This window comes from Siniperca chuatsi, linkage group LG5 (genome assembly GCF_020085105.1).
Source record: "Siniperca chuatsi isolate FFG_IHB_CAS linkage group LG5, ASM2008510v1, whole genome shotgun sequence".
Classification (NCBI taxonomy): Eukaryota; Metazoa; Chordata; class Actinopteri; order Centrarchiformes; family Sinipercidae; genus Siniperca; species Siniperca chuatsi.
In genome coordinates, this window is record NC_058046.1 from 9,337,194 (window position 1) to 9,351,168 (window position 13,975).

Below are 13,975 nucleotides of genomic sequence, written 5' to 3' on the forward strand. Positions count from 1 at the left end.
TGTAGAGCTGAAATTCAGTTGCTCTTGCTGTTATGGGTCAAATTAAAGCACAGGACAGCTATTTTATGTGTGCATCATTTTGTGCTTTATTCTGGTATTATTATATCAAATTATAATGAAAAAACATGTATCCAAATTTGCTTGACTATTAGATGAATGCATACAGTATGGAAGTTCAGCGATGACAAAATTCGAACAGTAATCTGTCCTCAAGGCAAAATATAAGATAAAAAATCTAAGCATTAGCAATCTTTTGAGCCCTCTTGAGAAATTGCGTGTCTGAGTTTAAGTGAACAACAGTGCTTCCTGTGTTAGCTATCTAGACAGCTGTGTGCTCTCAGTTTTGGCAGCTTGTATCCCTTGCATGGTAATCCAGCTAAAAGCAGAACAAGCGTCAGATCTGACCTGAAAATAAAACGTCATTCTGATAAGTTTGTTTTGTAAGTAACGTCAGGCTATTCCCAGTGTGATTTATAAGCTTTGCAGGTATATATACTTGCTTTAAATATATAGTTGTAAAACAACTCTACTGGTTGCCTCCATATATGGACATCTCCTGTTGAAGTCTGTCAGCCCAAAACCGTTAGCAAGTGCTGTCTCACATTATTAGATGCTCAGAAACAGCTGCCAAAACAGCTGGAGAAAACAGCTGATTCCAAGCCAAGAATGCATGAAACTATGATTTTGCAGTCAAAACTTGTTTTGGGCTTACAAATCTGTCCCTGTGCACTATTAAACAGTCTCTTGCAGATTGATTACTGTTTGAATTAGTTTGTGCTGTTCCCTAGGTTTTGTCATTAATAAACGTCCACAGATACACCACACGGAAAGTGAGAATAATGCAGCTTTACGAGATTTCTAGTTGAATCTGTTCTGATCGGTTTTGATTATCAACCGAAGTATTACCTTGCAGACGCGGGCCACTCTGGCCACAGTGAGCTCAGTGTCACAGTCCAGCTCCAGTGCTCGCTCACTGAAGAAGAAGTAGATCTTGTCGTCGTCCCCTTCTTTACTGCCGCTGCTCTCTCTCACCAGGGCTGAACCCACAAAGTCCGGCTCTGCACACACACACACACACACACACACACACACACACACACACACACACACACACACACACACAGAAGAGTGGTATCAGAAAGTGTATTTACACATGATAGTAAAGACACACTAAACAAATAAGACAGTCTGAGCCTGTAGGTGCATTTGGACTGAATCACACACCTCACAAACACACACGTATTGACACACAAGCTTGACACCTCCATCTCATTCCCTGCCGCCCCTTCTCACCTCTCTGTCTATTTTCTATCATCACTCTCTCCCTCGCCTCATCTCTCCTCCAGTCATTTCTCGCTCTCTATCTCTCCAGTGCTCCCTATTAACGGTTCATTTTGTGTTTCTCACTTCTTCCTGTCCTCCCTGTCTTTCTCAGATTCTCTCTATATCCAGTCCTCATTAGGTTGTGAATTATATCTTCTTCTAGTAAAAGGCAGATACAGACATTTTTCAACTCAGGTTGCTGGGGACTTTAAATTCAACCATTTTTATGCAAAAGTATTTTTTTTAAATCACAAGGATACAGTGTTTCCCCAGATGGACTGTTCTTTTCAGTATAAAATCCTCTGAAGCAGCATTTTAAGCCATCATGGGATACAAAAACTCTCCACTGAAACCCAGGCCAATCAAATGCTTTTAAGCTGGCCAGAAGCTGCTTAAATTAAGGTGAGGCTAGCTTCATTGGTCCAAGTCTAGTTTTTAATAATAGCTCTGTATCAGCATGAAAAATAAACGGATACATCGGTCCAAACCTCAGCCTCATCTGTATGTTCCCCCTTCCTCCCCCTCCATTTCTCATTCCCCTCACCTCTCTCTCTATCTTTTCATCACCAAACCTAATGTCTGTTCTTTCATCACCCATTTTTCCTGCTGTGACTTCATCCTCTTCTCTCCCCTTCATTTCTCTCCAAGTGGCTCGCTCCTTTCCCCCACCTCCTTCCCCCAAAAGATAACGATCCCTTGCTGTAGCCGAGTCCTGCGCTTCATTTCCTGCAACTCATTTCTCTTTCTCTTGTACTTGCATGATTCCGGCTCTTATTTTTTAATGAAAGTCAGTTAAAAAGAAGCAGAAGTTATCAACCTCTAATGTGATTTATTTTATTTGAATACATATTTAATTTGTCAGTGTCGCAGTATCTTGAAAGAAAATCTCAAACCTGAACTGATGCAGAATATTTTAGTTTAATTCTATAAGTATGGATGAATAGATATTTTTCCATAAATTTAAATTTTCTTTTGAATATAATTTTAGGATACAAGTTTACAATTTTCAGTTCCCTAAACCCCTCCCCAGCACACTGTAACTAGGCATGGTATGCATGGAAATCTAGTAATGGCGACACTGGGTTTCTTTGTACTGTAGTTTGAACGGTAGTTTGGTGGTGCCTTTCGAAAACCAAAACCAAAACAGACACACTAGTACAAACAGCGTAGCTAGTACTAAGGAGCATATCATTAGCTATTCGTTACCCAAGATAGTGTTACATTTACCAGATTCATCGGCCAGCCCTTCTTCTTAAAGGCTTTTCACTTGCATCAATGAAACATAGCTTGAAATACAAAGACTGAGGCAGACATTTAACATGTGTTGCTTGTCCAAGTATGTTTTTCTATAGTAAGCGTTCAAACAGGGTTATGTTAGAACGAAATAACAGTTTAATCAATTTATTTTTAATACTGTACTATAATACTTTGGCTGATTAGCTAATCTGCAATAAAAAAACAATGCTGCCACTTATTTCCAAACAAGAAACAAATATCGGTAATTTGGGGATTTATGGGCAAAGAACTGGTCAAATACAAACATATGGAGTATTGACCAAAATTATATAAAATGTTTTTTCTATCTCCCTGTCTCTCTTTCAGTTGGCAGGATTACCACGTCTTTCTCTTTGTCTTTATCATATCCTCTATTTCACTTACCATTGAGCCAGGCAGGCAAGTATTCGCTCTTCATGCTGTAGTGCTGTTGGCCCAGGTTCCTCAGAATGACTGGCTCTGTACCCAGGAAGTTGTTGAGCGTTGCTGAGTACAGCTCCTTATCTGTACCAGCAAAATGCAAGCTTTAGTTTAATTCTGTTTTTCAGGCACAATTGTACAGGCTAACAATGAGAGAAGGTCAGTGGTTCAGCAGGGAGACACAAAAAAGAATGGAGAACGGGTGCCTATAGGTTCAATGAAGCTGTTCAAACTGAAGTGAATGTAGCATGCAAAGTTAAATTGGACTTCTGGACTCTCAGTGCAATCGTATGGCTACAAAACAGATGGGAAAAGCTGCAGGAGCAGTTTGTGGAGATTTGATGGACATTTTATGCTTCTGTTAGAGCTGTAAAAACATGGTGCTGTTCACTTTACTATACTGACTGCTGAGATGGAACAACAGGAGCCAGTGTGTTTGGTGTTGATGTGAATGTCAGTGGATTTCCAACCCTGGACTAATCATTTCTGATTTTAAATGATCCTTAAATGATCATTACACCCATACAGAAACTTATAAAAACTTAGTATTGTCTGTATATGGAGTACATGAAAACATGCATGCATTTACATAAAGCTAAGAACAATATGTGCTCACACTAACACACACACACACACACATATTTTTACTCACCCACTATCAGGCCTGTATGCCCCTTGGCAGGGTCATATGGGCATTTGCCCTTCCCATCTTCCAGGGCTACAGTGTTGAGGGTAAAATAATCCGCCTTCTGCAAGCACACACACACACACACACACACACAGATACACACAAAATGAGGAACAAAGGTGGTTCGTGGTCAGTATGTATTATGACCCACATGACACAGCTGCAAGCTCTGTGTGTTCATTACAAGGACCATAGCTTCGCCCCTCGCCATGTTGTCCGATTGCATCAGTGTCACATATATGCACACACGCACTAGCATTCACACATTCAGCTAGCCCAGCGTGAGATACTTTTTTCCATTGCATATATTTTTATTTTGTCACACAGTGGTCTGAGCCTAAGGTCAGATGGCAGACATCTCAAGTTGACACCTGTCAGCACTGGCTCGCAGTAACTCACTATCGAGGGAAACACTCACGTTCACACACACACACACACGCACGCACGCACGCACGCACGCACGCACGCACGCACGCACGCACGCACGCACGCACGCACGCACACACACACAAACACACACACGCATACTTACCACGTAGGTGCATTTGGGCTGGAAGGCGTAAGTGCCACAGGTGTAGAGGTGTGTGTGGTTGTAGCTTTGCAGGAAACGGATATAGTTGAAGCACTCGGTCTGTGAAGGAGAGAGAAGGAATTGTTAGAATGCTATTGTCTTTCTTAAAGGGGCAATCAGTGCTGTTTTGTCCTCTGTTAACGTGAAGCCTATTCCACCATGAAGACTTTCAGTATCCTCCCACATCCTGTGATTTAGTTTTACTCTAATGCTTCAATGTGATTTCTTTTAAATCCCCATTCACCTGACATACCTCAATAACTACAATAAACTCAATAAATTAGATCATGTTTGCTGATAATATCAGATTATTAAAAATGTGTGAAATCAGTTGGCCAGTCAGCGATTGAAAAGATCTTTTGGTTGTGCCATTTTCTTTTTTTGGGTGTACAAACGGGTAAACTTGAAGACACTGAACATTGGCAGCCTCCAAGAACTGCATTTTACTCTTATCTGTTTTGTGTATGATGTCAGTCAACGTAAATACTGTTATACAAGTGTTCAGTGTCCTATTGAGGACATAACTTAAATGTCCAGTGTGTAACATTTAGGAGGATCTATTGGCAGAAATGGAATATAATATTTATAAGTACCTGAAAATAAGAATTGTTGTGTTTTCATTATCTTAGAATAAGCAGTTTTTATCTACAGAGGGAGCGGGTCCCTTTCTACGGAGTCCGCCAATGTTGAACTGCCATGTTTCTACTGTAGCCCAGAACTGAGAAACCAAACATTGACTCCAGATAGTTTCGTTCGTGTTTTGCGGCCACCGTAGTTTCTTCTACACACTTGGAAGGGGGAGGGTGATGGTTGAGGGTATTCAAATGGTTGCAAACTGCAATTTTACCACTAGATTCCACTAAATTCTACACACTGGACCTTTAATAGATGATGTAGTGATGCAACCACATTATCTCAGTAACCTTTAAACTGAACAAAAAAGGGACAGATTGTTTCCATTCAACGGATATGTTTGTAATTAACAGTATAATATATTCAGTGTTTTATGGGAAGTGGCCTTTAATGTCTGCACTGTGATGAACAATAAAGCTATTTGAATGGAATTGGAAGCAGATGCTCACACATAATGCTAGAGGAATGCATCCAGTCGATGTTGCCATTGCAGCAGCAAAAAAAAATCTGTATCTCACGGCTGTAATACGAGCAATAGGATTGTTTTAAATTCATTTTTACAGCTCCTACAATCAGTGAGGATAATCAGGATGAAATGTGTCTGGCAGACGAGCCTCTTTCAAGCCCACAACTACAACATTACATAAAAAGACTAATCGTTTAATACAACGACGGGCACTGTAAACATCATATGGTTAGTCTTGTGTAGTCAGTCATTTCCTGTTAGATATATAACCATACAGTACGTAAGCATTCACAGCTATTTAAGTCACTAGACTGAAGTAGTTGTGTAGAATAAAATAACTTTTACTAGTATTTTTGAGTAAATGTTCTATACATCACAGGCCATCATACTGTATTTTAAGAGCCACACCCAAAACAGAAAAAACATCAGTTTTCAGAAGGTAAATTTTAAATACACATTAAGTTTTAATAACTATTTGAAAACACTTGAGTATTTTTTAACTCTCCAGTTATGCAAATTTCTCAACATGTATTTTTGTATTTATTTTTGAGTCAATTTTAGTTAAAGTAGTGTTACTGCTACTACTGCACTCCATTTACGTATTTCCCGATAGGTTTAAAACCACTTTAAAAGTTAATATTGTGCAATGAGAGAAGTTTTAACTCAATTTCCAAAAGATCTGTGTCTTTCTACAACATATTAAATGAGACCTCTTACAAATGTAGATTATGCAGCCTAAGCAGTGGGAAGCCCTTGCTGAGGCTAAAGTGTGGAGCTGGGGGCCAATTCACTCTATTTGTTTACAAATGTACCACCACTGATGCTAACAACTGGAGGATGATAAGCTATGGGCATTGTAGGAGTTAATGCTGAATTACAAAGAGTTACTCCTCTGTTAAAAATCATCATAAAAGATTTGGAAAAAGTAGAACATCATTATGAGATTTGTTAAAAATGTTTTATCTGACTGAAGGATGGTTCTCTGACTGTGATATGTCATCTGTACATCATTATAAGAAGCAAATGTATATATTAAAAAAAAAGTTTCTTGCGGAGATTTAGATAAGAAGATTGATACTACTCTCATGTCAGTCTGTTAAATATGAAGCTACCGCCGGCTACCAGTTACATTAGCTTAGCATAAAGATTGGAAACATTGGGAAACAGCTAGCCTGTCAACCTACCAGCACCTCTGAAACCTCACTAATTTTTAATGTTTAATCCATACAAAAACTCTTGGCGGGTGCACATGACTTCATGGAGTCCTGTCATCACCGTCACATTCCACACTAGAGTAGAGAAAGAGGTTCCTAATCAATGATGTGTTTATGTAAGGTAATTATGTATTAGCAATAGTGTTTGTATTTGTTATATAATATGTTATGGCTAATAAATATTCCATTCAATTTCATTTTTTTTTTTATTGTATTGTGCCAGATTTAGTATTACTGAACTGATAAAGCCTCAGTGTCAGTCTTTATCAAATATTACATTCTTTCTGGAGCTGAACACTTGCTGAATCAAACCACCTTAAAAGTTGCTGATCCTAACAGTGTCTGGGAGATGCACTTCACTGTGTGCTAATGTAATGACTGGAAGGTTTCCAGTTTGAAACCCCAGACTGACTTGACAAAATGTAATTGAGCAAAGTGAAGTGAATAATGTTGCTCTCATAAACCGCTGTCTGAAAAATTACTCCCATGGTGCCCTTGAGCATGGCAGGTAACCCCAGCAACACTGACACGCTGTCAGCTAAAATCCATGTTACCTGGTTGTTCTTCCCCTTGGCAACACACTCTCTCTTCTTATCCTGCGGAGCCGGCCAGTCAATCTGGAGAAAAATAAGCGACAGATGTGATGAGGGTAACACGTCGTTTCCAGGAATGTTGTTGTCTGCCTTTGGCCCATAAGTATTACATCTCGCAAATTTTTTTTTTCATTAGTTGGCAGTGACCATAAAAAAATGCACTGTAAATAGATGTGTAAATGACATCACCTCATTTCTTTCCAACAGGGTGCACTTAGAGACACATCATGTCAAAAAATTTCACACTTTCCTTGTTGCCATTTTGATAAACTCGGCCTCTACACTCTGCACTCTTGGCCACTAGCTGTTGTAACTATAGCAACAACCAATGACTCACAAAAATAGCACATTTTACAAGTACATTTTGGTATTGAAAAATGGAATTTTTTTTATAGATGCACTATAACAGGCCCACAATGAACCCTACCAAATTGGTACTAAGTTGTTTCTGAAAGATTGGAGTACAAAGTTATCCTAGTTCACCCTGAACTACAGAGTTACTAACTAAATACTAAACTAACTAAAGCTTAAGTATGTTAAAATAGTCCACAGACTGAGCAGCCCAGGTGGTGCAGGGAAAATGCCCCACTGCAGAGACCCAAGTTCAGTCCCTGGCAGCTTCTGAATTGGCCCTATCACACACTATTAGTGGTAGGTAGGAAACTGTGAGGCCCTTACTGCATTAAAATTCCCTAATAATTATACCATTGTTTAAAGGATCAAAGACAGCCTGGCAAGAATAGTGTACCATCATGCCCTTGTACTTCTCTAGTGACAAGCTTTTGTCCTCCAAAAGGTAAAATTCTGCTGAAACATGTAGGGAGGAAGCAAATAAAAAAGGAAAGTGCACATTCTTCCACACTTTGTCTGTACTTTCTTTAACCAATGGCCTTTGCTATTTAGTATTATTTACAGTAGCTGCTTTTTTTAATGACTGTGCAACACATGGCTGAACTTTGCTCCGTGGACAGAGGTCCAAAATATGAACTGTGTTCACTAAGCGGTTTCCACACCATTAGAAATAATTACTCTGGTCATTACATGCAGAGAGCTGCAGCAAATTTAGAATGAAACTCTGATTTACTTGACTGGATTTAAACCAACAGCAATCAAACAATGGGTTATTGCCATATACTGTACTGGTAGATAGACTGCGCTTTAAAAACTAGACTTATAATACTGACTTTTATATATTATGATAATACCGGCTTTTAATGGCCTTGAAAGGGAAAAAAATTAAATAAAAACATGTATTACATAAAAATGTTTCCAGATACAACACCTCTTTTTAGTTCGATTTCTCTAGTTCAGTACAGTTCATATTTAATAATAATATTCCACTGGCAAGTCACAAGAAAATGATTCACCTTACCCCTCCCTACCACGGTCCACTGAATACCCACATTTATTCTCCTATTCCTTTGGTCACTGTAGAAATGATGGAGTTATAATGGTTAAGATTTAATAACCGAATTAATCATTAGGATCAGTGGCTGTGAAATATTACCTGTAGGATCTGTGGTTTTAACTAAAGAAAGACAAGTTAAAATGAAGCATAGCAACGCCAGCACTTTATTGTTACTTTTAATTTGTTCCCGGGGGATTCTCATTAGTTGCTAGTCTACTTTATTATCTAATCCAAGAAATTCACTCTTCATTTGCTCCACAGATCAGGTAATTAACAAAAAATGTCAGACAGTAGTGAGTTGACAAGTAGTAGTACAGTAGCTTTCATTGTTAATGATTAACAGCCTATAAAGAAACATCTGCCAAAAGAAATGTCCTCTACCTCACATTAATACATGGCAATAATAATAAGCAACAGCTCTTAGGCAAATATTTCAACTCTCTTCACATTAGTGTGTTTGTATACATTTTAGAGTATTTGTGTGACAAATAGATTGTAGAAAGTAAGTTTGTTTAATAAGTATCTTACATAGTCAGTGAAAAGGTCTTAAATTTTGAAAATGGAGTGGAAACATTTATTTTGGTTTCACGTAATGTCTGATGTTTTATCTCATGCAAATATCTCACATGCAAATAATGCAGTCTATGTTTTTATCCATAAGCAAATGAATAAAAAATACCTTAAATTGAACACTGGTTCTCAAATACCTCAAAGTGCTGGTTGAAATTGTAATATAGTGTACACTGATGGTCCTAAAAACAAATTTGTACAGCAAAGATAGGTAAATATGTGAACCAAATTTCATGTCATTTGAACAATATTTGCAACATTTTGTACATAAAATGCTGGAGCTAGGTGAAACTGTGCATTACTGTTGCAAATGTATTCAAAATTGTATCAGTGGTGTCTGAGTTACCACACGGGATGACTGAACAAAATGAATAAATTAAATAATCCACAATCATCATGGGAAAGAACATAACTAAATAATGTAGTTGGAAAGCACTTCAGACATGAATGGGAGCTGCGTGTCTCAAAAAAAGTCAAAATCCTCATAAAAACATCGCTAGAAAATATCCAGGGAATAAAGACAGACATGAAGATAATGAAGAAAGACAGCGAGTAAGACAGCAGCAAAGAAAAGAGTGGCAGTTAAAGGAAGGAAGGTGGAGGAGGGGTGAGAGAGTGATGGGCAGATGGTGACAGAGGGGATGGACTATTCCCTTGTCCTTGCACAGTCATTTTTCTGTGTTGGCTCCTTCCCTCTACATTGCACACTGGGGGCTGACAACAGGTGGTATTATCATTACTGTAAGACTCATAACCCTCACTCAAACAGCCTGTGCCTGTGTTGTGTGTGTGTGTGTGTGTGTGTGTGTGTGTGTGCATCTAATAACTGCTCATTATGGCGGTAAATCAGATAACAATCCCCAAACCGCTGCAGGCTGCTCCATACACCTTCATTGGACTGCTGTAATTGTATTGATTGCAATATGGACCAATTATTGAGGGAGCAAAGCAAAACCAGATTGAGTCTCTGAGGCTTTAGCATCTCTGTATGTGTAACTGTGTGTGTATTAGGTTAGGACAAGAGTATTTATAGAGCTTTTTCAACAAACAGGTTCGCCCCACAGTGCTTCACAGAAAAACAAGATACACAAATTAAAACAAGGACAATAAAAAACATGATTGAATAAGTGCATCATAAACTCAGAGAAACAGGGCCAAAGCCTGTGCAAGTGTATGTGCAAGTGAGAGTGCCTGCATACTCCCACACATTCACAGTGGATATGTTTGTGCTGATAGAAGCGAAATATTGGAGCAAATAGCCATACATATTATGATCTAATATTTGGCAGCTTACTCACACTATTACTGATGGAGGCTTTTAGCAACAGATTAGATAAATAACTTCCAAATAAAGTAATAACTTTGCCAAATGTCAGAAAACATCTGAACTAAGTCCAAAATATGTAAAACCTTTTTATGTTTTTGTAGCATGTTTTGGTGCTTTTTATGGTTTAACCTAGTTGAAAGATTTCATGTATGGAGCCTAAAACAAACAAACAAACAAACAAAAAAAATCAGTAAAAGGTTATCAGAAAAGTCTAAAACACTACACATAATAATAGACTAATATAACTAATATTGATAGTTAAATACTGAAAATGGAGTGTAAGAAATAAAGCTTTGTATTTTTCCTTTAACCTCCAGTCAGTTGATAAAAAAGCAAAAAAGCATTTTATTTTTGTGCAGAGAAGTAGTGATTGCTAAACACACTAAGCACCGGCCTTTTCAGCTAGCTACCTAACTGAAGCTAACTTTCATTATAAAACTACACCAGCCAGTACACGTAATATTAATCATCCATATGCTGTACTGCGCATTGCTGTAGCATTACTATATAAACTCTCATAACGGTAGCTGAAGCATTTTAGATGGCAAGCTAACGTTAACTAAGTTAGCTAGCTACTTGGAAGTTCACAGAAACCATGCTTCTATCTTCATAACATTATCTTGACCTTCAAGTGTGCATCTCTTGTCTTCATCAAGGGCCACAACGGAAATAAGTAGGCTACATTTCTTTTCACATTCCATTTTCATTTAACTAACAATATTATTCTGATGTATTTAGTATTTGACTTGTATGATAACATTTTACTACATTTTGTCAGTTTCAGGGCTCCATATACATGGTTTTCTACAGTTGAAAAAAAATGCTTTAACACTTTGGTTTGTGGCTTTTGGTTTACCCTCTCAAAAAATGTATTAAACTAAAAAAATACATGTGGGTCAAACCAAAAGCTATGCTGTTTTGTGCTTTGGAAATGCTGACATAATGGAGGGCTCTAAACTAACAGTGGCAATTAATACATTTTATTATATTATATGTACCATTCAAGAGGACACTTTTGTACATTTTGAGAATATGTTAAATGGCTTGACAGTTGTACATTATTAGCTTCTAAAAAGCCTGAAGATTTAATAAAAGAAGTACAGGCCAGACCAATAAAAAACCCAACAACTAGTATGACTCAGTCGACTTTTATTAGGTTCTTTGATTATCTGCCAGAATTTTCTTTTGTGTGCGTGTTCTTAATTAAATGTCCTTTAGTCCATAAATGAGCCCAAAAAAGAATAAAATAAGGTCAGTCTGTAAGTTAACAGGCAGCAAAGAAGTGTGGCAGCAGCAGAGATTAAGCTTCATGTTGTCTTTCCTTTCGTGCTTATCCAAGCTGAACCTCAGTAATATTTAAAGTTTTTCTATAATAATTATATCGCAGTTAATATCATAATTGAATTTGGTTTATTTAAATTAAGTATTTGCAATGTGTGTTTATCGCTGCAGTGCTCAGTAACCAGGCCGTGTGGAGGAGATGATGCTTTTTATTCTGATAACAGTCCATCATGAAGCTCTGTGATATTAAATCTTGTGTGTTATCATTTAATTTCTTGCATTTCTACAAAAGCCTTTCAGAATGTGTGGGTGTTTTCAGCGGCAGTTAGGCAGTGTTGTGAATATAATTGTTTTTCTTGAAATCCTTTCTTTTCCATATTGAACCTTTGTAAATTTCAATCCCTTTAAGGGGCGGAAAATAAAGCCTTTAAAGTGTGTGTGTGTGTGTGTGTGTGTGTGTGTTCATGTGTGTGTTACCTGTGGCCGTAGCTGTCTGCTAATATCGTTGGGGTCCAGGGCAAACAATGCCTCCCGTGCTCCGACGTACAAAACCCTCTCGTGGTCGGACAGAGTCAGCATGCTGTAGTTGAACACTCCCTGAATGCTGAACCTTGCCATGCTGTCCAACACATCTGGATAAAGACACACAGATTAATCGTTACATTACTGATAATACATAGCTGCAAAATAGCACCTTTCCTTTCAACTGGTCTCTTGACAGATGACAGAATAAAACCTGAGAAGAACATTTCACACTTCCCTTGTTGAAATTTGTTGATGTCTCAGTTTATTCACACCATCAAGCCTCGCCCACTCCACCACCTATAGCTTAATGCCATCCATTCTGCTTGTACTGTGCATGGTACATGCTGTTGTTTACAGCTCCTTTAATGTTTTGGTTCACTCAGTGCTCTCATCAGCATTGTTTCAAGACGCAGCAGGCAGCTGTTTTCAGTGAAAAAGCTCAGATAAACCCACTGTACAGGTCCACACGGCTGAAAGACAAAGTTAGCAGATACCTGTAGCTGGTCAACATAGGAATTCAGGAATTGATGGAGACTTACATTTGCCAGGTGGTCAGAAACTCACAAGGAATGCTAATGTTTCTCAGTGTCTGTTGGATGTGTAAATAGGTAAGTTAACACACTCGTCATATAAAAGTGATAATTTGACAATGTTGTGTTTACAGCTTGTTGCACTGCCCCCAAGTTGCCAAAAAACAATTAATGCAGGTTTAAACATTAACGTTTTTGCTAGCGAAATGGCTATTAGCATAGTGTTCTCCAGTTCAGCAGAGAGTAGACCAACTGCCCTCTCATTCCATTTAAGTGACTACAAGATTCAATTTGACCCCATTTACACCTCTGCTGTGTCCTCAACTCCCAGAGTAAAGTACCACAGTGCATTAGCAATAATCCACTACACACTGAGAGTCCTCCATTTAAAGATAAAAACTTCAAATTAACAAAGGCAGTGAAAATAACAAAATATCAACACAGCATAAATGCAACTATACTTAAAACTACTAAAAGCTGTCACGATTATAACTCATCAGGTCCTAATGAGTTTGCAGAAACTACCCACAGTATCTAGCTTCAGGATCTGTTGTGAATTATTCCTGCAGGATGGAAGGCTGCACTGAAAGCTTCCCAAGCTCTGTATTTACTTTAAGAACCTGGAGCAGAAGCCAGTCCTCAGGGCAAGGCTGATAAGTTCCAGATCTGCATGTCAGAAGTGAGATAAGGTGGTCTTCTATTTAGAAAAGCTGTGCAAATAAACAAGAAGCAGTCATGCTCTTGCCCTACCAGCCCTTGTTTTGATGAAGAATGTGGTGGCGTGTGCCATTATAGCCACCAGTTATATTGATGAATACAGATGATATCACCATAATATAGGACTGATTGTGAACCTGCAGGTTGTACAGATGTGCAACCATCTCTATCTGTTTATCTATAAAAGAAACTAACCTTCAACAGCTTCAGTCAGCCAATGCTTTAATGTGAGTTTTAAAAGTGAGTTTGTTATTGACACTTGTACACAAGCGCAGAGCCGATGGCTCATTGCAGAAGGGGAGAGGACCTGTAGTGGGCTCTTATACGGCCTAAAGGCTGTATGGAGATGCAACACAGATTCAAGGGGACACTTACGGAGATGGAAGGGCGGAACAGAGAGAAATGCGGATTACAGTGAGATGTGCTATTTCAGC

At 38.4% G+C, this 13,975-nt stretch overlaps 1 protein-coding gene across 2 annotated transcripts in view; it reads right to left on the minus strand.

The window, feature by feature from the left end:
* Positions 1-13,975, minus strand: part of sema4c (sema domain, immunoglobulin domain (Ig), transmembrane domain (TM) and short cytoplasmic domain, (semaphorin) 4C) — a 94,001-nt gene that overhangs the window by 16,762 nt on the left and 63,264 nt on the right. For both annotated transcript variants that reach the window (XM_044196318.1, XM_044196317.1), the window contains 6 exons: positions 12,247-12,401; positions 7,145-7,207; positions 4,239-4,337; positions 3,671-3,767; positions 2,983-3,102; positions 907-1,058 (listed from right to left, as the gene is read on the minus strand). In XM_044196318.1, the coding sequence (XP_044052253.1) occupies positions 907-1,058; positions 2,983-3,102; positions 3,671-3,767; positions 4,239-4,337; positions 7,145-7,207; positions 12,247-12,401 (686 nt within the window). The remainder of the gene's footprint in view (positions 1-906; positions 1,059-2,982; positions 3,103-3,670; positions 3,768-4,238; positions 4,338-7,144; positions 7,208-12,246; positions 12,402-13,975) is intronic.